General features: G+C 41.5%; 1 protein-coding gene across 1 annotated transcript in view; it reads left to right on the top strand.

Annotated features, from left to right (window-relative positions):
• znf236 (zinc finger protein 236) overlaps positions 1–25,446 on the top strand; it is a gene marked incomplete at both ends in the record, with an annotated part of 185,875 nt that overhangs the window by 20,853 nt on the left and 139,576 nt on the right. Inside the window, 3 exons of the mRNA XM_083637612.1 lie at positions 10,619–10,791; positions 17,615–17,737; positions 23,139–23,312. Coding sequence (XP_083493738.1) covers positions 10,619–10,791; positions 17,615–17,737; positions 23,139–23,312 — 470 coding nt within the window. The remainder of the gene's footprint in view (positions 1–10,618; positions 10,792–17,614; positions 17,738–23,138; positions 23,313–25,446) is intronic.

The raw sequence follows: 25,446 nt of genomic DNA, 5'->3' as shown, positions 1-25,446 counted from the left end.
AAATGATCATACTCCTGCAAGGTCACACCTACATGTGGACACATTGTCCACATGTTAATTACAATGATCATACTCCTACAAGGTCACGCCTACATGTGGACACATTGTCCACATGTTAATTTAAATTATCATACTCCTGCAAGGTCACGCCTACATGTGGACACATTGTCCACATGTTAATTTAAATGATCATACTCCTGCAAGGTCACACCTACATGTGGACACATTGTCCACATGTTAATTTAAATGATCATACTCCTGCAAGGTCACACCTACATGTGGACACATTGTCCACATGTTAATTTAAATGATCATACTCCTGCAAGGTCACACCTACATGTGGACACATTGTCCACATGTTAATTTCAATGATCATACTCCTACAAGGTCACGCCTACATGTGGACACATTGTCCACATGTTAATTTAAATGATCATACTCCTGCAAGGTCACACCTACATGTGGACACATTGTCCACATGTTAATTTAAATTATCATACTCCTGCAAGGTCACGCCTACATGTGGACACATTGTCCACATGTTAATTTAAATGATCATACTCCTGCAAGGTCACACCTACATGTGGACACATTGTCCACATGTTAATTTAAATTATCATACTCCTGCAAGGTCACGCCTACATGTGGACACATTGTCCACATGTTAATTTAAATGATCATACTCCTGCAAGGTCACACCTACATGTGGACACATTGTCCACATGTTAATTTAAATGATCATACTCCTGCAAGGTCACACCTACATGTGGACACATTGTCCACATGTTAATTTAAATGATCATACTCCTGAAGGTCACGCCTACATGTGGACACATTGTCCACATGTTAATTTAAATGATCATACTCCTGCAAGGTCACAGCTACATGTGGACACATTGTCCACATGTTAATTTCAATGATCATACTCCTACAAGGTCATGCCTACATGTGGACACATTGTCCACATGTTAATTTAAATTATCATACTCCTGCAAGGTCACGCCTACATGTGGACACATTGTCCACATGTTAATTTAAATGATCATACTCCTGCAAGGTCACGCCTACATGTGGACACATTGTCCACATGTTAATTTAAATGATCATACTCCTACAAGGTCACGCCTACATGTGGACACATTGTCCACATGTTAATTTAAATTATCATACTCCTCCAAGGTCACGCCTACATGTGGACACATTGTCCACATGTTAATTTAAATGATCATACTCCTGCAAGGTCACGCCTACATGTGGACACATTGTCCACATGTTAATTTAAATGATCATACTCCTGCAAGGTCACACCTACATGTGGACACATTGTCCACATGTTAATTTAAATGATCATACTCCTGCAAGGTCACACCTACATGTGGACACATTGTCCACATGTTAATTTAAATGATCATACTCCTGCAAGGTCACACCTACATGTGGACACATTGTCCACATGTTAATTTCAATGATCATACTCCTACAAGGTCACGCCTACATGTGGACACATTGTCCACATGTTAATTTAAATGATCATACTCCTGCAAGGTCACACCTACATGTGGACACATTGTCCACATGTTAATTTAAATTATCATACTCCTGCAAGGTCACGCCTACATGTGGACACATTGTCCACATGTTAATTTAAATGATCATACTCCTGCAAGGTCACACCTACATGTGGACACATTGTCCACATGTTAATTTAAATTATCATACTCCTGCAAGGTCACGCCTACATGTGGACACATTGTCCACATGTTAATTTAAATGATCATACTCCTGCAAGGTCACACCTACATGTGGACACATTGTCCACATGTTAATTTAAATGATCATACTCCTGCAAGGTCACACCTACATGTGGACACATTGTCCACATGTTAATTTAAATGATCATACTCCTGAAGGTCACGCCTACATGTGGACACATTGTCCACATGTTAATTTAAATGATCATACTCCTGCAAGGTCACACCTACATGTGGACACATTGTCCACATGTTAATTTCAATGATCATACTCCTACAAGGTCATGCCTACATGTGGACACATTGTCCACATGTTAATTTAAATTATCATACTCCTACAAGGTCATGCCTACATGTGGACACATTGTCCACATGTTAATTTAAATTATCATACTCCTGCAAGGTCACACCTACATGTGGACACATTGTCCACATGTTAATTTAAATTATCATACTCCTACAAGGTCATGCCTAAATGTGGACACATTGTCCACATGTTAATTTAAATGATCATACTCCTGCAAGGTCACGCCTACATGTGGACACATTGTCCACATGTTAATTTAAATGATCATACTCCTGCAAGGTCACACCTACATGTGGACACATTGTCCACATGTTAATTTAAATTATCATACTCCTGCAAGGTCACGCCTAAATGTGGACACATTGTCCACATGTTAATTTAAATGATCATACTCCTGCAAGGTCACGCCTACATGTGGACACATTGTCCACATGTTAATTTAAATTATCATACTCCTGCAAGGTCACGCCTACATGTGGACACATTGTCCACATGTTAATTTAAATGATCATACTCCTGCAAGGTCACGCCTACATGTGGACACATTGTCCACATGTTAATTTAAATGATCATACTCCTACAAGGTCACGCCTACATGTGGACACATTGTCCACATGTTAATTTAAATTATCATACTCCTCCAAGGTCACGCCTACATGTGGACACATTGTCCACATGTTAATTTAAATTATCATACTCCTACAAGGTCACGCCTACATGTGGACACATTGTCCACATGTTAATTTAAATGATCATACTCCTGCAAGGTCACGCCTACATGTGGACACATTGTCCACATGTTAATTTAAATGATCATACTCCTGCAAGGTCACGCCTACATGTGGACACATTGTCCACATGTTAATTTAAATGATCATACTCCTGCAAGGTCACGCCTACATGTGGACACATTGTCCACATGTTAATTTAAATGATCATACTCCTACAAGGTCACGCCTACATGTGCACACATTGTCCACATGTTAATTTAAATTATCATACTCCTGCAAGGTCACGCCTACATGTGGACACATTGTCCACATGTTAATTTAAATTATCATACTCCTGCAAGGTCACACCTACATGTGGACACATTGTCCACATGTTAATTTAAATTATCATACTCCTGCAAGGTCATGCCTACATGTGGACACATTGTCCACATGTTAATTTAAATGATCATACTCCTACAAGGTCACGCCTACATGTGGACACATTGTCCACATGTTAATTTAAATGATCATACTCCTCCAAGGTCACGCCTACATGTGGACACATTGTCCACATGTTAATTTAAATGATCATACTCCTACAAGGTCACGCCTACATGTGGACACATTGTCCACATGTTAATTTAAATGATCATACTCCTGCAAGGTCACGCCTACATGTGGACACATTGTCCACATGTTAATTTAAATGATCATACTCCTACAAGGTCACGCCTACATGTGGACACATTGTCCACATGTTAATTTAAATGATCATACTCCTCCAAGGTCACGCCTACATGTGGACACATTGTCCACATGTTAATTTAAATTATCATACTCCTACAAGGTCACGCCTACATGTGGACACATTGTCCACATGTTAATTTAAATGATCATACTCCTGCAAGGTCACGCCTACATGTGGACACATTGTCCACATGTTAATTTAAATGATCATACTCCTGCAAGGTCATGCCTACATGTGGACACATTGTCCACATGTTAATTTAAATGATCATACTCCTGCAAGGTCACGCCTACATGTGGACACATTGTCCACATGTTAATTTAAATGATCATACTCCTACAAGGTCACGCCTACATGTGCACACATTGTCCACATGTTAATTTAAATTATCATACTCCTGCAAGGTCACGCCTACATGTGGACACATTGTCCACATGTTAATTTAAATTATCATACTCCTGCAAGGTCACACCTACATGTGGACACATTGTCCACATGTTAATTTAAATTATCATACTCCTGCAAGGTCATGCCTACATGTGGACACATTGTCCACATGTTAATTTAAATTATCATACTCCTACAAGGTCATGCCTACATGTGGACACATTGTCCACATGTTAATTTCAATGATCATACTCCTGCAAGGTCACGCCTACATGTGGACACATTGTCCACATGTTAATTTAAATGATCATACTCCTGCAAGGTCATGCCTACATGTGGACACATTGTCCACATGTTAATTTAAATGATCATACTCCTGCAAGGTCACGCCTACATGTGGACACATTGTCCACATGTTAATTTAAATGATCATACTCCTGCAAGGTCACACCTACATGTGGACACATTGTCCACATGTTAATTTAAATTATCATACTCCTGCAAGGTCACGCCTAAATGTGGACACATTGTCCACATGTTAATTTAAATGATCATACTCCTGCAAGGTCACGCCTACATGTGGACACATTGTCCACATGTTAATTTAAATTATCATACTCCTGCAAGGTCACGCCTACATGTGGACACATTGTCCACATGTTAATTTAAATGATCATACTCCTGCAAGGTCACGCCTACATGTGGACACATTGTCCACATGTTAATTTAAATGATCATACTCCTACAAGGTCACGCCTACATGTGGACACATTGTCCACATGTTAATTTAAATTATCATACTCCTCCAAGGTCACGCCTACATGTGGACACATTGTCCACATGTTAATTTAAATTATCATACTCCTACAAGGTCACGCCTACATGTGGACACATTGTCCACATGTTAATTTAAATGATCATACTCCTGCAAGGTCACGCCTACATGTGGACACATTGTCCACATGTTAATTTAAATGATCATACTCCTGCAAGGTCACGCCTACATGTGGACACATTGTCCACATGTTAATTTAAATGATCATACTCCTGCAAGGTCACGCCTACATGTGGACACATTGTCCACATGTTAATTTAAATGATCATACTCCTACAAGGTCACGCCTACATGTGCACACATTGTCCACATGTTAATTTAAATTATCATACTCCTGCAAGGTCACGCCTACATGTGGACACATTGTCCACATGTTAATTTAAATTATCATACTCCTGCAAGGTCACACCTACATGTGGACACATTGTCCACATGTTAATTTAAATTATCATACTCCTGCAAGGTCATGCCTACATGTGGACACATTGTCCACATGTTAATTTAAATGATCATACTCCTACAAGGTCACGCCTACATGTGGACACATTGTCCACATGTTAATTTAAATGATCATACTCCTCCAAGGTCACGCCTACATGTGGACACATTGTCCACATGTTAATTTAAATGATCATACTCCTACAAGGTCACGCCTACATGTGGACACATTGTCCACATGTTAATTTAAATGATCATACTCCTGCAAGGTCACGCCTACATGTGGACACATTGTCCACATGTTAATTTAAATGATCATACTCCTACAAGGTCACGCCTACATGTGGACACATTGTCCACATGTTAATTTAAATGATCATACTCCTCCAAGGTCACGCCTACATGTGGACACATTGTCCACATGTTAATTTAAATTATCATACTCCTACAAGGTCACGCCTACATGTGGACACATTGTCCACATGTTAATTTAAATGATCATACTCCTGCAAGGTCACGCCTACATGTGGACACATTGTCCACATGTTAATTTAAATGATCATACTCCTGCAAGGTCATGCCTACATGTGGACACATTGTCCACATGTTAATTTAAATGATCATACTCCTGCAAGGTCACGCCTACATGTGGACACATTGTCCACATGTTAATTTAAATGATCATACTCCTACAAGGTCACGCCTACATGTGCACACATTGTCCACATGTTAATTTAAATTATCATACTCCTGCAAGGTCACGCCTACATGTGGACACATTGTCCACATGTTAATTTAAATTATCATACTCCTGCAAGGTCACACCTACATGTGGACACATTGTCCACATGTTAATTTAAATTATCATACTCCTGCAAGGTCATGCCTACATGTGGACACATTGTCCACATGTTAATTTAAATTATCATACTCCTACAAGGTCATGCCTACATGTGGACACATTGTCCACATGTTAATTTCAATGATCATACTCCTGCAAGGTCACGCCTACATGTGGACACATTGTCCACATGTTAATTTAAATGATCATACTCCTGCAAGGTCATGCCTACATGTGGACACATTGTCCACATGTTAATTTAAATGATCATACTCCTGCAAGGTCACGCCTACATGTGGACACATTGTCCACATGTTAATTTAAATGATCATACTCCTGCAAGGTCACACCTACATGTGGACACATTGTCCACATGTTAATTTAAATGATCATACTCCTGCAAGGTCATGCCTACATGTGGACACATTGTCCACATGTTAATTTCAATGATCATACTCCTGCAAGGTCACGCCTACATGTGGACACATTGTCCACATGTTAAAGTCGAGCTGAACCCGTTTGTCACGTACATATGAGTCCGTTTCAGACTGAAAACATAGTTTGTCTAAGATGACAGGTTGAGAGGCGGGTCATAGTATCATGTCGATGATTTTATTTGACAATTTTGGGGACTGGATTGGGCTTTGGCCAATCCTGGCATGTTCCGCCTCCAAATCGAGTGGGATTCAGTGTGTTGTGGCGCTCCCCCCGGGAAGAGCCTGGTGACGCGAGGGTAGTGGCTGAGTGGAGCCGCAGGCAGCCAGCTGCCTTCGTGTTGCAACAACCAAGCTCTCGGATGCGCGCGCCATTATCGCAGGCCCCCACCCTCTGGACTCTCTCCCAGCCGAAATCCGCAACGCCCCATCACTGGCTACTTTCAAAACTCTACTCAAAACTCACCTGTTCAACACAGCCTTCGGCAACTAGTCTCTTCTGTTCTTTGTTGTTCTTTGTTATCTTCTATGTGTGTCCGTCATCTTTTTGTACTTTTGTAAAGCGGCCTTGGGTTCCTTGAAAGGCGTTATATAAATCCAAGCTATTATTATTATTATTATTATCGCTGCTGTAAATACGATATCCCTGGAATGCGCGTTTTAACGAGCCAGTTACATTTCTTTGCACTCTTAGAGATTATAGTTTTTGTTTTTATGCCTCCGCCGCCGATAGCCAGGCCGGAGGCATTATGGATCTGGGTTGTCCGTCCGTACGTATGTCCGTCCGTCCGTACGCCCGTTCATACATCCGTCCGTACGAGGTTTGTTAACGAGATATCTGAGGAACGCCTTGACGGAATTTCATCAAATTTGCCTTAAACATCCACTTAGACTCAAAGATGATCTGATTAGATTTTGGTGATCAAAGGTCAAAGGTCAAGGTCACTGTGACCTCTCAAACGCCATGTTCAAGCTTGTTAACGCGATATCTCAGGAATGCCTTGGCAGAATTTCATCAAAGTTGCCTCAAACATCGACTTGGACTCAAGGATGAACTGATTAGATGTTGGTGGTCAAAGGTCAAGGTCACGGTGACGTCTCGAACGCCATTTTCAAGCTTGTTAACGCGATATCTCAGGAATGCCTTGACGGAATTTCATCAAATTTGCCTCAAACATCGACTTGGACTCAAGGATGAACTGATTACATTTTGGTGGTCAAACGTCAAGGTCACTATGACCTCATGAACACCATTCCCAAGTTCGTTAACGCAATATCTCAAGAACGGCTTGATAGAATTTCTTCTGATTTGGCTCAAACATCGACTTGGACACAAGGATGATCTGATTCCATTTTGGTTATCAAAGGTCAAGGTCACTGTGACCTCTCGAATGCCATTTTCAAGCTTGTTAACGCGATATCTCAGGAATGTCTTCATGGAATTTCTTAGAATTTGCCTCAAACGTCCACTTGGACTCAAGGACATTTTGGTGGTCAAAGTTCTAGGTCACTGTGACCTCACACACCCAATTTTCAAGCTCTGTAACGCAACATCTCACGAGCACCTTGACGGAATTTCTTCCAATTTGCCTCAAATGGCGATTTGGACTGTAGAATGAACTAATGGCGGAGGCATAAGTCCGCGTTGCGGCCGTTCTAGTTTGTTCATGTTTCTATCAATTGGCCAAGTTAGTAGTTAGTTTATGGGATACGAATTCTGCCAGATGCCAGGCACTAGGTGCCATTTTCTACTTCATTTGGAAGAGAAAATGATCCTGAAATTAAGATTTGATTGACAGCTGTATGTCGTGATATGATTGGTTGAAATGGGGTAGAAATTTGATAGTACTAGGTGACGTCAGCAAACTGTACATTACTGTTATCAATGAAATCTTGAAAAATGAACATTTGATGTGAAAAAGTGTGAAAAACGAAAGAAATTATATTGTTGTGATTTTGTTTGCATACATTATTAAATAGGTGCACTGCATACCCAGGTATTTGAACCAAAAGAAAATAAGTCATTTTTGGGTTCAGCTCGACTTTAAAGGGATAGTTCGGTTTGTTTGAAGTTGGGTCCTATCAGCTAGTCACATACACTAACGTAATTAGGTACAGTGTTCTGGACGCTGAGCGCAGTGTCTAACGAGATCCGGCACCCAGAGGAGCAGCCTCGCTCAGCCTCACCAGCTTTTTCTCTCTCAGTACTGGGGGTCAACAACTAAAACGTAATTTAGCCACCTAAAACACCTAAAACAACGCCCACCTAAACAAATCGATATCTGTGTACATGCACGCTCTATTTTGACAATTTTCAGCGCTTTACTTTTCCGCAAAACAGCAGTTTCATTTGGCACTGCTTTTTCTCCCAGCCGTACAACCACCGTATTCCTCCGCTAAAGCCAGCACAGAGCACAGAGCCGCGGTTTACAAAACAGGAAGAAGAGAGATAAAACACTGACTTACTTTAGAGACAACAAGTCACCTGGCCTCTCTGGTCTGGGTCGTTTTCCACAATTTATCCTGGGAATGGTGAATAAGGTTTGCAGCCAGGGCACCCAGGCATTTAGACAGCAGGCGCATCTCTCTGCCTGTTCACTCTCTGCAAAAGTTCCTCTTCTGTATTCTCTCTGGTTCATAATTGTATCCTCTTGTCACCAAGGTGAATGGCATATCATCCTCGCTATCAAAATCACTCATATTTTCGTCCGTGTATTCTATTTGTTGTGTCTTCAAACCGGGAGAAATAAAATAGCCTACCCCCAAATAACTGCGGAGTAATCCAGTGCTGCGGCTCTGACCTGGCTTTTAGCAGAGGAACACGGTAGTTGTACGGTTTGGAGAAAAAGCAGTGCCGAATGAAACTGCTGTTTTGCGGAAAAGTAAAGCGCTGAAAATTGTCAAAATAGAGCGTGCATGTACACGGATATCGATTTGTTTAGGTGGGCGTTGTTTTAGGTGGCTAAATTACAGTTATAGTTTTAGTTGTTGACCCCCAGTACTGAGAGAGAAAAAGCTGGTGAGGCTGCGCGAGGCTGCTCCTCTGGGTGCCGGATCTCGTTAGACACTGCGCTCAGCGTCCAGAACACTGTACCTAATTACGTTAGTGTATGTGACTAGCTGATAGGACCCAACTTCAAACAAACCGAACTATCCCTTTAATTAGTTTTTAAATGATCATACTCCTGCAAGGTCACGCCTACATGTGCACACATTGTCCACATGTTAATTTGTTTGCTTGTCCGGCTGGGTGACTAATGGAGGATGGAGTTGATTCCTCTGTGCACAGAATCTCAAACAGCTATTAGGAGTGGAAGGGGTGAAGGACCACTTTGAGGCGCGTACACACATGCATACGCACACACACACGCATCTCTCTCTTTCTCTCTGACAAACATACACCGGAGTTACTGCTGAAAAGAAAGTCTTAATTATATTTCCCTGTGTCTTGGTGTCATGGCATTTTTCTCTCTTAAACATACTGAAGCACTCATGGGGTACTAATTCATAGGAATTGTTGTGTTTGACTTTTATTTTCACAGATCTGTATGTAACTTTTGTTTGCCATCAGTATCCACAGCCAGCATATGGGTAAATGACATGAGGTATACAGTCTATGCATGGAGTGCATTCCCTCCCCCCTTAACAAAAAGAGTCACAGAAACGTTTATTCTACAATATTCTGTTTTATTTGACCAATCATATTTTATTGAAATTCAATACATTTTTGGGGATTTGGCGTTCCAAAGTAAGAAAAAATGTGGTGCAACATTCCAAAACTAAACTGCACTCTCAAGTCTCAAAACACTTGATTGATCAATTACTTGGGCATACTTTTATGTGGAATAGTTTATAAAATAGAAAACCTGTACAAAAACATCCTACTACTGTACTTAAAAAAAGTCCCAATCATGGCAATTTAAAGTACTGTAATATGACTTTGAGAATAGCACGAGCAGACAGGACATGTTAAAGAATGCCACAAATGACGCCTGTGACTGTGATGTAATGAGGCTGCAGACCATTAGGTTTCACCTGTGATTGAAAATCAGCATTGTCTTACAATCTGGAAATTACAGTTGTCGACATTATAATCCACATATTTATTGATATTTTGAGCAGCCCTTGTTTGAATACCTGGTGTTTGATCTGACCCTACCTCAGGGGAGAGACCCTTCAAGTGCAGCCACTGTGGCAAGGCCTTCAACCAGAAGGTGGTGCTGCAGACCCACATGGTGAGACATACGGGGGAGAAACCTCACCTCTGCATGTTCTGCCCTGCTTCGTTCTCCCAGAAAGGAAACCTTCACTCCCACGTTCAGAGAGTTCACTCTGAGGTAAGAGCCCCTCCCTTTGCCAGGCGGATAAACAGACTTCATGTTCTTCATGTTCTTGGTCACCTATGTCCTAGGAAAGATCCACCCTCAACACTTTAAGGCTGGTAGATATTATCAATTTGTGATGTTCAATGCATTCCAGGATTAATGTATTGGTGTACCCACTTTCCCTCATCCTACCTCGTCTGTCTGATTGCCTGCGTTTCCCAGAATGACTTTCAACAACCCCCAGAGAATGGGCACAAACTTGTTGCTTTAAATCAAAGGTGGGCACATGGGCATATAAATAGCTTTAAAGTATGATCATTCAGCTGGGAGTTATGCCTATAATTGTTTCCACGTTTCTTATGCAAAACACACAGTCTTGTTGCTGCAATGAATTCTGGTTTATTGAGACTACTGTAGTAGACTACTGTATTCTACAATGGGTTTCTCACTGCACGATTGTTGAATGTCTGCAAAATGGTGAGTCAAGAAAGAAGACAAATCGTCAGAAAGACATGCACATCACAATGCCCTCTAGGATTGATTGCTGGATCAAAAGATACCTTAGAAAGAAGGATACGCACCAGGGATCGACATTACCCATGGCCCTATGACCCGGGGCCACAAAAAGTTACTCTTTCTTTGGCCACCAAATATCCCATGAAGTTGGTCTGCTGTGGCCACCACACTGCAAGCCTTCACCAACGCAATGTTCAAGACGTTCAACCTTCTGAGATTACCGTCACAGTTACACAAACATCTCGATTTCTACAGTTGGCGAAGCTTGAAAACACTTATTTGCCGGCCAACCATGAAGTACCACCCCAACATGGTGGCAAACAAGACCACTCTATTACACTAAATAATTATATATTTTCATTCTCTTCACAAATTTTCATTTATTGAAGTGTCACAGTTAAGGAAGGCTGTGTTAAGTTGCGTTAAAGTTGCGTTAAGTTGCCTTTTCCTTGTATTTACATAAGCCACCAAATTTAGGGGCTTGGTGACCTGTGAAAATATTAGCGTCTGTCCCTGCGCACACCAAACAACTCCCGTTTGAAGGATTTTATTTGTGTGATGTTTCGAGCACCAGCTCTTCCTCAAGACTGCTTCTGATATAACCAGAGAGCCGCCATCTTAAATACCTTTAATTTACAAACCCATGTGACTAAACACATCAGGTGTAGATTGTCAGGTAGCAAACATCTAGAATTTTATCTAGAATATTTTACATGTACCAATTTTACATATACCAATGTTACATAAGGAATTATTAATGTAAGAGACCTGACATCAACATGACGTCTATGACATCTATGTTTTGCTTGTTATCCAGGGGAATAAGAACAATACACCATCAAACAACAAAATGTTTTTTTAACAGTGTTAAAATGTTTTAGGTTAGATTTTTCCTTTTGAAATTTACAATCAAACAAAGGTTTTTCTATGTCAGAATTCTTGCAACTTGCAACAGACTGTTTACTATAGAGTGATTTGCTTGATGTTATACACCTTCAGCAAACCTTAACGAAAATAAACGTCATGGAGTTGGGAGAGGGAACAGGCACATTTTAATTGGTTATGTGGCTAATATTTACCATGCAGAGGAAATATCAGCTGAGTACCGGTACTTGAACCACTTTCAATTTGCCCTTTTTTGGATCATTCATTATTCTCTTTTATTCTATCATTGATGTTCAAGATATTATTCCTTTCCCTCTTTTGCACATCATTAAGTTCCTCAATCACTCACACACTCATTTGCCTGGCCACCCTATTCACCCCTTGTTAGATTCAATGGAGCAAGACTCCTTGCCTTATCTTTAGTTTGGTGGAGAGCGAATGAGGTGAAATTGCAGCTCTTTGTCTCTCATTTGGTTCTGCTCCTTTGTAAGCTGCACACAGCAGACCATTTGAGAGAGAGAGCTCCTGATTCATCCAAACTAATTATTTAGTCAAGACTTGGGTTTCCAACAATGCTTTGTCATCAAGGTCACTTTCCCTTTTAGCGCTGGCCCTGAGGTGAAGGCTTGAAAGAAGCATGCACATTAAAGTCCTCCCTAGGTGCTAAGATGTCTGTTGACAGATCATGAATGATCCATGTCCATAATGTAGGATTCATTAGCAAAACCTGCTAATGGATGAACTGATAGCGGTGGGAATAGCTCCTGGCTATTGGCTGTAGTCTTATGTGTGGGTCAGTTCTCTGGACGCCTAATGAAAAGCAACACTTCAAGCAATGATCCCCATGATGGGAGGCGCAAAGGCTCTCCAGTAATGGATGTTCCCCATTGCTGAACACACGGGACAAAATCTTGAAGCACAAAAGATGAGCCCGTTTAGGGCGCGCTCACACCAAGCATGTTTCCAGCAGGGTTTTCCCTAAGCGCCACCTGTCAGCCGAATGGCTGGACATTAAAACATTTCCAGCCGACTACTTTCTTACTGTCGCAATAACCGCAACAGTGGCAAGCCAACTGCGGCAGATAGCAAGCAACCACACTATGTTCAAGTTTGTTCTTTTTCAGCACATGCCAAATCAGCTCATGCAGTAATTCAGTAATGCTTATTGAGGTGTCGCCAATCACGGTGCTTTAAGGGTAACTAAACCCTAAAACACATTTTTTCAGCTTTAAACCAATATATGGCTTTTGACTAGTGTTGCTGAAGAATTCTGGGCAAAATCTCCACATTTGAGAGTACACTGTATAATTTTCACGCAGCGAGAGCGCCATCTAGGGCTTGAACCCCACTTTTGCATTTGGGTCTGCTAAGAGGCTAATAATCAGTTCCGATGACATCATCAAGAACCTGTTTCCCACCCAGAGTTAGTCTAAGCCCCGCCCACTCCCCAGCAGGGCTAGACTCATTTGCATTTTTTAAATCCCAAGTAGAGGCAGGTCTGCCAGAATTCTGGTGGCTTAGTTCCCCTTTAAACAGGGCAAACTATAGAACCGAATGCACATTCAAATGAGAAGCAGACTGTTGACTCTGAGCTGCACAGCTTGTGTTATGAAAATGTTGATAAAGAATTAACTCAACAGCATTCTTTTCTATTTTCAACTCAATGTGAATACACAATGTGTGAATACACAATGAATTCAATTTGTTTGTTTCTATGAAGTAGTTCAGCCAGGCTGCTGTTTTTCTGCTTCTCCATCATATTGACTTTTTCTGACCATGGAGAGCAATGTTATAGTGTTGAATCTCTAAGCATTGGCCAGTAAATTGGTAGTTAAATTGGAGTTCACAGCGCTTCCCACACACACCATAGCCTCCCTCCGTTGCGAGCGGAGACTGTAGGTCAGGGTTCTTCAACCTTTTTCAGCCCAAGGACCCCTTGGTTGATAGAGAAACAGAGCAGGTCCCCCCTGCGATTTAATAAATAAATAAACTTGTGTTGCATTTTAAGCCTGGCCTATAATAACCTTTACAACCCAGTGCACACCAGGATATCAGGATTGCCACTTCTTTTTATGAATAGATTATATTAAAAAAGCAAGCAGTGAACAATGTATTTCGCATATTGCTTCATCAGATTCTCTTTGTAAATCATTTTTGTCAAAAAGTAGCTTAGTATTGCCTATTAACCCATTGATACTTAAGCACGTTCTCTAGAGCGGCACTCTAAACCTACTGCACGTTAAACACCCCCTGTAAACCTGACGTTTTGTGCTCAAGTTGACAGAGCGGTCGGCATTCACTAAAGCCTTCATATCTCAGGCTCTATAGCACGTAGAAACATAAAATAAAAAGCATTTGAGAGCTTAACCCTTTGGCTTTTCGTATTATATTTGCCCTAATGTTCATTAAAAAAATTATTTTATCTTTAACCCCAAAAAATAAAAATATTCTAATGCATTTGAAGAAATGTTAATAAGGTTTACGGCAAATGTAACCCTTCCAAATAAAAAGCCACGGGTTTAAGCTCTCAAATGCTTTTTATTTCATGTTGATAGCTACTATAGAGGCTGAGGAAATAGGTTCTGTTGAACCCTTGACAATTATTGCAGCAAAAGTAACGTTTAGCGATCTCCGTTTTGCAGTCGTCTTGAAATACAACGGCAAATTCGCCAAAATGTCACTCACCCAATGAGCCTTGGCTTGCGTGTCAACAGTCACATCATAATCTGTGTCTGGAATCTTCTTATTCATTGATGTCTTCGTCTTCAAAGTAAGTCATACTCCATTCAGGTCATCACTTATTTTACTGTCTGAAACGAATGCCATGCAGAATTGCCACCGTGCAGCAGAAGAACGTGCAGAATTTCCAACGTTCAGTAAAACCTTGAGGCTATTGCAGATTGGAACATGAGATAAATACATCTGAAATTACGCCAGCATCATTAATTTCATCCTCTATAATAACTAGAGTTGATTGGGGAATCGTCCGTCTGGAATGCCGCTTCCTTGCCGTGTAGTTCATCTTTGGAAAACTTTCCACACCGTCGAGGCAAAAAGAAAAAGAAAAAACTACAAAACCCACAATGCATTTCACCTCCGCCACGTCTGTTTCAGCAAATCATGATGCATTTCATCGGTCACATGTCTTGAAACAACGATATACACGCATGTAGGTTGTAGCCGGGATGAAAGGTAAAAAGGACACGCCCGCCGTTTTCGGTGTTAAAGGGATATACACGCAAATGCTGCATCAGGTATCAATGGGTTAATGCTTAGAGTTTACAAAATATTATTAGTATTTGTCTAAAATATACTTTCAAAATGTTCACAAACTACTTTGACAAAAATTGGCGGACCCCCTGCAGTGCCCCCGCAGACCCACTGGGGGTCACGGAGCCCCTGTTGAAGACCACTGCTGTAGGTTATTGATGATATGTAAATTAGCATGTGACGTCAGTTATCACATCTAACCCCCCCATACTCTGAGTATATAATCCAGACCTAACCCAAACCAAATGACCTCAAAATACAAGGAGATGGATGTTGACATCTGATAGCCAGCTGTTACAAGCTGCAGTCTGCACTGATGCTCATATTTAGTAATTTCTTCATGTTGGTGTGCGCACCAGAGAAGGGAAATTACAGCAACGACGAGTACAGACAAATACATTGTGCTTCAAGGACTGGATTCCACTCAAATCTCCATCCTTGCAGCATGACAGGTTAACAAAACTGGTAACCTAAACTATTTCCGAGTCCATGTGGTGACGTATTATGTTCACAATCCCTGGTTCACACTTGTAATTGGTGCAAACCTAAACAAACCAAATACAAAAATGCAAAGGAACCTTCAAAATTCCTTTATGGTTTGGACCAAAGAAAATGTGTGTGTTTGCACCCTTGCACCCAGGGTAATCTACCGCTGCACTACCTGGACGCCCTTGGCACCTGTTCTGTTTTTATCGGATCCCGCATGTGTCTTACAGATTACACGGGTGTGGGTTTGTTCAGGCAGCTGCACGGACCCGTAACGCAGCTGGTGTACATAGGCCATTAGAGTGAATATCTGAAATCTCGATTACCTCATTAGATGTCTTGGACAGGTTGACATGTTACTCATGTGGTTTATAATCCTTCTCTTCCTGATTCACATGTCATCTGTTGAAAAATAACTGATTTATAAGATACTGGCTTGACAGACAAATCCTCACCTACACATGTTTTCCCCTTCTTCACATCAGGGTGCTTTGAGGGTGTTCTAAGAGAGCCAATGAGTCTGAATAAAAAGCCTCATATTTAAATCAATCTTGTTGGGCAATCATGTTCAGTTAATACTCATGAGTGTGTATTTGATGGGAGGTCTTAGCCCCATCCATTCAGTGTTAACAGTTCCCCTGGAAGGAAAGTGTTTATATGGAACATGGAAAATGTTACATCTCTATTCTTTGAGTGGCCAATTCAATCAGGTGGCCTGCCAGCTTCACCTCCATTTACAACTGATGTGTTTATGGGTTTTTACCCCCCCCCCCCCCCCCATGAAAACAAGATAGGCTTGAAAGAAGTGAAACCGTTAGTTTTCTTCCTCACTAGCATGATTATGTCACTCCATGCTAAGTGCCTGTGATGGTCCAGTTGATTGAATTAGTTGTGGAAAGCCAACCAGCAGGACCATTTGAATAATGCATCTAATTTTCACAAGTGTTCTTCAGCCTCCTTTTCCGGAGAGGGTTTGTCCTTATGACTGACAGACTATGAATAAATTATGGTCAGATGTTATTTGTAATGCACTTCATGAGCGTACTGAGCAAGAGAGGAAAGTCATCAGGGATCAATCCAATCAATGGTTTGCTTATTGTTGGTTTAGGAGAGACACTGGCACATCTGCATATACATTTTTATCCCACTGCTTCCCCTATCACAGATTCAGGTGCCCCCTAAAACACTGAGTGCTCAGAAGAATTGTGTTATTACTTAAAGGAAAACTCCGCTCATTTTCAACCAGCTTTGTATCATTAGAACATCAGTAGTATATCAGAAAACTGTAAACGGTTTTGAAGTCTGTCATTTAATTTGACAGTTATTGAGTGTTAAAATGTGGACCAGTGACATCACTGGTGCACACTAACTCAAATTAATAACTCATTAACTCAAATCAACTCTCAATAACTGTCAAACTAGATGAACGATGAATAGTTTGACAGTTATTGAGAGTTGATTTGAGTTAATCAAAACCGTTTACAGTTTTCTGATATACTACTGATGTTCTAATGATACAAAGCTGGTTGAAAATGGGTGGAGTGTTCCTTTAATACTTAACATATCTTTATGAAATGTTGGTAGTACTACGTAGATATGTAAAATAATGAATTTGGCAACACAGGCGCATAGGGTACAGGGATGAATCATACAGTATGTGTTTCATGTGCACTTACAGACTAAGGGAGTGCCACTGTTCCCATGCATGGACTGCAGCTGTGTGTTTAAGAAGCTGGGCAGTCTGAACGCCCACATCAGCAAGATGCACATCTCTGTCATCGAGGAGCCCTCCAGCACTTCGGTGAGCAGATAGGATGCAGAGAAGACCAACAAAACAGTGCAGGAACTTTTTCAGCCCACCACCCAATTTGAGTATCTTCAGCAATGTAGGCTTACTGAGACACTAGAGCAGTGGTTCTCCACCGATCTAGCCTCACAACCAACATTTTTCCTTAGTCATTAAGTCGTGACGCACATTTCAGATTTGGACCCCTTTGAAAATGGCCTTGTGAAAAAATGTGTCAAAATCTTGAGCATTATTTAGCCCTGTTCTCAACAAGCAATCAATGGTTTGTACCAATGGACGCATTAGGTCAGGGGTTCCCAACCTTTTATGGCTTGTGACCCTATTTTGATGTCACAAAAATCTAGGGACCCGAGACATTCAAATTCCGGTACACCATCGATAATATCATTGTGACATCGTCAGTGATGTCACATAGTATGCTTCTTTTTCCCTGCAGAATTCTGACTTTAATCTCTAAATTCTGATTTAAAGTTATAATCTCAAAAAAATACAAATAAGAGTCACTCGCAACACTGTTTGGATCTTACCTGCAATTACCACTCATCGCCATAGGTCTTACCCAAGAGAACAAAACAGAAATCTTAGAGATTATCACTTTAAACTCAGAACTTAAAAAATAATATTATATATGTTTATATATATACATATGTATATATTCTGTATATATATATATATACAGAATATATATATATATAACCTGGTGAAGCACGTCTGCGAAACGCGTTCTTAATAAATCAAGTCTTTTTGACAAATTTTGTCATCATCGTTGGAGTGTGCGGTCTACATTATGGACTTGCTCCTGACTAGCTGATGTTTTATTTAGTTCCTTGGATTTATCTTGCTGTGACCTGCACCTCACTTTGGATGTGCACGAGTAACTTTCTTATATATATATATATATATATATATATATATATATAGGCAACACTATTTGAATTCCAGGCGACCCCACTTAGGGTCCTAAACCTAAGGTTGGGAACCCCTGCTTTAAGTCTTCTAGTTTCATATGATACTCTAGCTACAACTGAGCCTGCTACAGCCCTGAAAGACAGTAATGTCGGCCGTGGATGCCCGAACCTTTTTTCATGCACACATCCGCGGCCCACTCAAAACGGCCCCGCGGCCCACTCTGGGGGGGGTCGTGAACTACCAGTTGAGAAACACTGCACTAGAGCACCTGTCATGCAGAGAACCATGAGAAACAGGCTTGTTGCAATTAATATGTAACACATAAAAGGACTATGTATGTACTGTATGTACTGTATGTATGTATGTATGTTCTGTATGTATGTATGTATAGTGTATGTATGTATGCAGAGAGTTCCCCAAACTTTTGAGTAGCCAGTCAGATTGAAAAAGTAGCCGGATCATGTTTGCGGCGTTTGTTCCAGTGGTCCTTTTCCCAATTAATAAACAAACCTCAAATATGTATCCATGAGTGTGACAATTGAAATAATACAAATAAACATTCTTATAAAGGCCCAATGCTCAATTTAATTATAAATAAAACAATATCCATATTGCAAAACACAAACAGGCAATGTATATTTTTAAGAACAAAGAAAATACTAATACCGGTAACTATGTTTCCCACAGGATTTGGAGAGATTGTGGTGGGTAGACCTTGCTTGGACCCTCGTGGGGGGTTCGGGGGGCCATGCCCCCTGTAAGATTTTTTTTTACATTTTAACACATTCACTGCCAGCCTTTTTTTTTTACTGTAGGTAGGTTCTGCCAGAGGGTTTTTTTGAGGATTCTGGCTCATTTTACAAGAGCCGAGGATTATTTTCTGCTTGAACTTTGTGAACACAAAGTTCACAAAAGTACTAATAGAATGTGTGCTTTCTCTGTCTAAAAGAGTTAGTTTGTAGAGTTAGTAGTTATGTAGATATTAGCCGTTGAGTACAGCATGGTTTCAGCGTCTGAGAGTGAAAGCTGAGATAATCGCAGTTTTGTGAAATTCAATCAAACAGGCAGAACAGTCACTTTAACCATTTATTTTTGGCATCAGTGAGAGATCAGACATCTAAACAATATAGTTCTGAACGCCCTCTCCTTCAAACTCCTCCCTCCGTGGGCGTGTCTGGTGGCTTTCAGCCTGCATTTGTCACAAGCGAGTGTTCTGCTGCTGCTGCTGCTGCTGCGAGTTTGAGCAGCCTCCCTCCCTGGCAGCGAGTGTGGATAGGGCTCACTTGTTTCTTGGGTTTGAGAGCTTTGATGAAGCTTTGTGCGATTCTAGCCTTTATGCTGCGTGTTTCAAAGTGTGTTTTCCACCCAGTCTATTTTTGGAATCCCCCACCGCCAGCTCCCAGCGCGATAATGCGCTAAAGTGAAAGCGTTTTCGCCAATCCATTTTACAGTAGAGAATGGTTTCCTTGCGCGTTACCCTACAGTTTTGGCTCTGCTTTTCCTAGTGTGGAGAGCACTGTCGCCACTTAGTGGGTCCGTGGAATGGGTTGTACACGTTCGCTGACTCCAATATTTTTATAGAAGACGTGGGGAGCAGCGTTGATCCACGTCCCACCGTCAAAAAAAAAAAAAAAAAATTTAAGCCGAGATAACTCGTCTTTGGCAGTGAACCGTTGGATTCTGTAAGCCGAGATAACTCGTCAATGGCAGTGAACGTGTTAAACTAAAATGCATGAATCTGGTTCACTTTGAGAACCAATTTAAGAGGCTGGATCAGGGGTGGGCAATTATTTTTCATGGGGGGCCACATGAGAAACCCAGATTGTTGATGGGGGCCGAACAAATATTGTCATGCCGTAACCCAGGAACTTTGATGATAGAGAGGACCACAAAAAAATCTCCTCACTACCAGAGGGCCAGATTTTGCTGAGGGTTGGGAGCCAAACGGCGCCGGCGCGGAAAAATTTGGGCATTTGAAGTCAGGTTTAGAGGAATAACTTATTTTAAATTAACAGTTGTGATGTCATTATTCAGTCTTAAACACCAATATTTGATCCTTTTCTCACTCACTCCTATGTCACCACTTGCTCTCCCTGCAGGGCTTGAAATTAACTTTTTTGACCACCTGCCAATATGGCTGCTAGAAGTTACCAGCCAATTAGAATTTCCACTAGCCAAAATGTTTTTCTAGAAATAAACCAGAATATGAGTGGGTTAATTTAAGCATAAGTATCAGTAAGTGGCCCGGGATTCTCAAAGCCTGTGTTGAGGGTCACACGAACAAAAATGCACTCTTGAAGCTAAATAAATCCAAAACCAACAAGTTAATTATTTACAGTTTTACTTAATTGTAGAAGAGTAATTTCTTACACATGAGATTACTTTTAGCCTTTTAGTCATAAAGATTATTGAAAGATATTCCATATTCCAGACTGAAATGTTATAACAGAAGTGGAGTATTGGCCAGAATGACATGAACATTTGGACACTTATTCAGCGGGTATCTTGTATGTTGCGTTCAGGTGCACTGTAATTTTTTTTTTTTTTACAGTGGATAAAGTAACCGGTAGGCCAGAGGCCAGTAGGCGGAGAAATAGCTGGCTGCCGGGGCTTGGGGAACTCCCTGTGTATGCTTGTTCTGTATGTATGTATGTATGTATGTATGTATGTATGTATGTATGTATGTACAGTATGTATGTATGTCCGTTCTCTGTTGCATGTTCCTCAGACACTGTCAGCCTGACAGCATTCATATTTGGCACGGGTACTGGCAGAGGTTCCAAGCAGACGCTGACACGGCCAGATTTTTGAATTAGGTCATTATAATGACTGATTAAATGGTCAAAACAGCCAATTAGTCATAGCAATACCCACAACAGCCAGCAGGTGACACGCACACACACACGCACACACACACACACACACACACACACACACACACACACACACACACACACACACAAAACACACACACACACACACACAAAACACACACACACACACACACACACACACACGCACACGCACACACACACACAGAGACAGTGCTCCAACGGGTATCAGAACTAGAAAAACATCAGTGGCTACATTTTCATGCCCAGAAAATAGAAGTTGATTACTGAGGTAAGCTGGATTTCACTTGACACCTGGAAACATAACTAGATTAGTGTAACCCAGTGAATGTCATACTCTGATTAAGGGAAACCATATTAAGATGCCTGGCACTTCCTACTCATTTCACTCTTGGTTTTCATTTTCCGTGCAAATTGACTTGCCGAGCATTATGGGTACATTTTGATGTCAATTTATAAAAGTACAATTGCCTGTAACATTAGACCTGATTTGTAAGGTCCATCCAGTGGATGGTAAGACTGAAACCGCATTAAGGCCTAAACATGGTCGTCCGTCAGAGCCTCGCCCCGCCCTCCCCGTAGGACGGCGGGTGGAGCGCCGTCCTACGGGGAGGGGCTGACGGGGGCTGCTCGAAAATGTGACTTCACGGCGACGATACGTGCGTGACGTCAGCTGCAGGAGAGTTGTGATTGGCCGTTGCCTTGGCTCTTCGTCGTAAAGTCGCCTTTCAAAGCATGATGTTAGATTATAACGAACTAGTTGTGTGGCTTAGCCTTCCCAAATGTTGAGGGTCGTTTTTTAGAATTTAATACATAGAATTGGGAACGTTACATTCAATTTCATTCAGACTGCCTGGCACACAATCTCCGCCATTTTCACACGGAGCTTCCACAGGAGGAGGGGGGTGGGAGGAGGGAGGGTGTAGTGGCGTCCGAGCATGTAGGGCTCGCTGGCGCCGCCAGACGGCGAGACGGCTCCAATTCGAGGCGGACGGACGACCATGTTTAGGCCTTTAGCCATAGGTTAACTTTAGCTTGCCACCAGTGATTAGCTTGTGAGCTATCAAGCTACTGCCAGTGTACTGAACAAATTTCCCCCAACTTTTACTTTTACTTTTACTTAGCTGTAATATGAATTGAATCCATTGTAATTCACTAGGGTGAAATTATCTTATTGATTGTTCTTTTGAAGCATTGCTCTTTGCGGAGTGTGCTAGTAGTGGCTTGCAAATTATGGTGCTAAGCTTGAATAACAAACTTTTTAAAAATAACTTTACAAATATTTATGTTTTTTAATGTATCTATTAATCATAATTCATCTGAACTTAGCTACTTTAACCAGGGTATGTCCAATAGCTGGGTTAATAGTATTCATTCTACTGACTTTGTTGGCATGGTGTATGGTCCATCTGAAACTATCTACGATTCAGTAACAGGCCTTATTCAGCATTTCATTTTGTGTAACGATGTTCAGTGCTCTGCACATTTTAAATGCTCTGAGGAACGTCTATTAAAAATCAATCAACTTTGAAATTAGGGTCTGTGGTGATATTGTGAACTCCTCTTTGCCATGTCGGCCCCCATCTGCTTGTCACACCTCCTCTTCCTCTTGTCCGCCCACTCTTCTCCCATAGGAGGCAGAGGCAGGAGGTCAGGCAGCGGGGGAGTCTGAGGGCGGCGAAGGGGTGACAGACGTCATCCAGCAACTTCTAGAGCTGTCTGAGCAGGTCACTGGAGAGACAACCCAAACCCAACCGCCAGAACCAGCTATTACCATGGAAACTGCCATCAACCAGGACATCTTACAGGTTTGCATAGGACACACACACACACACACACACACACACACACACACACACACACACACACACACACAAAGTGCGGGCACACAAATGTGCGGGCACACAAATGTTTTTATACTTGTGACAACCTTCTTATTGTCCAGAGGACTGACTGCTGGTTTTCTGTGGGAGCAGGTAGTTAATTGCACTCAGCTGGCTTTCCAGGTCTAAAGCAGTCCCTTTCAGATGGCTAGCATGAAAGCAGCGGCACTCAGGGTCCTAACATTAAAGACAAGCTGAAATGACATCTCAGGGTCTGTGATGACGTATCCAACTGAAAAATCATTGCTTTGACTGGAACAGGGTAGAAAGGCAGGACATAACGTGTGGATGATTTGATTTGACCGTTCTGGGGACTGGAATTGACGTAGGTAGGCCAATCCTGGCACTTGTATGGCGTGTTCTGCCCACAAATCCAGTGGGATTCAGCGTGTTCTGCCCCTACGCGAGTGGGATCCCCACAGAACCGAGCAGCTGGCTGCCTCCGTGCGGACTGCTGCTTCAAAGCCGAGGCTTAAGAGTGCTGCTGCCCACCTTGAAATGTCCAACGGGCCGGGGTAACGCTTGGTTCAAACCAAAAGCATCTCAGAAGCACTGCGTCACGGAAGCATTGAGCAGCGTCGAGCAGGAGCCTTGCCATTCACACAAGCGCTCTGTTTTGCCCCGCGCTGGTCACAACTTGTATTGACTTCATACCTGGCTGTAGAGCTGCAACTATCGATTCTTTTAGTAATCGAGTATTCTACCGAATAATCCATCGATTAATCGAGTAATCGGATAAGAACCCTTTTTTGTGTTTTCAAAGGCTTATCGTAAATATACACCAAAAAATAAGATAAATCTCTTCAAATAAACAACTACATTAGTTTCTTTCTTAGAAAAAACAACATTTTGATTTTTAAATTGCATAGAACTGGCAGTGGCACCATTCATCTTTTCAACCTGACGTTTGAGTTCTTCCAGTGTACAGCAACCGTTAAATAATATGAATGAATGGCTTACTAGCTAGTTTACATCCTTCATTTACCTTACAGCTGCATGACACACACACTCTTTCTCTCTCACACACACTCACTCTCTCTTTCTCTCTCACACACCAACAGGCTAGTGTGATCACACACACACACACACACACACACACACACAAAACGCTGTTAAATTAGCCGCTAACGTTAATGTTAGGTTGAGCTTTGTATTTCTCACAGAAAACGGTCCAAACTTCTCAGAGAGAGCGGTCGGTATTCACTAAAGCCTTCATATCTCAGGCTCTGTAGTACATAGAAACATAAAATAAAAAGCATTTGAGAGCTTAACCCTTTGGCTTTTCGTATTATATTTGCTCTAATGTTCATTAAAAAAAATCTTAAAAATCTTTAACCCCAAAAAATAAAAATAAAAAGATTCTAATGCATTTTAAGACATGTTAATAAAGATTACGGCAAATGTAACCCTTCCAAATAAAAAGCCACGGGTTTAAGCTGTCAAATGCTTTTTATTTCATGTTGATAGCTACTATACAGGCTGAGGAAATACGTTATGTTGAACCCTTGACAATTACTGCAGCAACGTTAGCGTTAACGTTAACGTTAGCGATCTCTGTTTTGCAGTGGTTGTGAAGACAGTGAAAAGCCCCGTTATCTAACAACTACAACTGCCGTGAAACAACTTATCCAGCTAACGCTAGCTAATTAAATAACGTTACCTGATGTTGTAGTCGATGCCTCTCTCAACGTTACAGCTGAGGAGGTGCTGCTAACATTAGCTGCGGTGCCTGCTTCATTCACCCTCAGCCTATCTAGTAATACGTTACAGTCTTCAGCATTTAGCTACTGTAAATATATCTTGTGTTTGACCATGCTTCCTCAAGTTTGAGGTGTTTCCCTGGGCAGCTTTGCAATTCACATCACAAATGTTGCAACCAGTGTTGTCTGAGTCTATCTTGGGAAAGTGTAGCCACATTTTCGGGTGGTCCCGTTTGTTGACGTTTCAGGTAGAGTGACGGACTGACGTAACGCGCTCTCACATGTTGCCTTAAGGTTCCGTCGGAATTTCTATTTTACCCACTCTCTTCTATTACTCAGATGCGTGTCGAGGCGAATCA

Source organism: Poromitra crassiceps, assembly GCF_964638095.1.
Source record: "Poromitra crassiceps genome assembly, chromosome: 1".
Lineage (NCBI taxonomy): Eukaryota > Metazoa > Chordata > Actinopteri > Beryciformes > Melamphaidae > Poromitra > Poromitra crassiceps.
The sequence above is the reverse complement of the archived record's forward strand: the minus strand, read 5'-3'. Positions and strand labels throughout refer to the sequence as shown.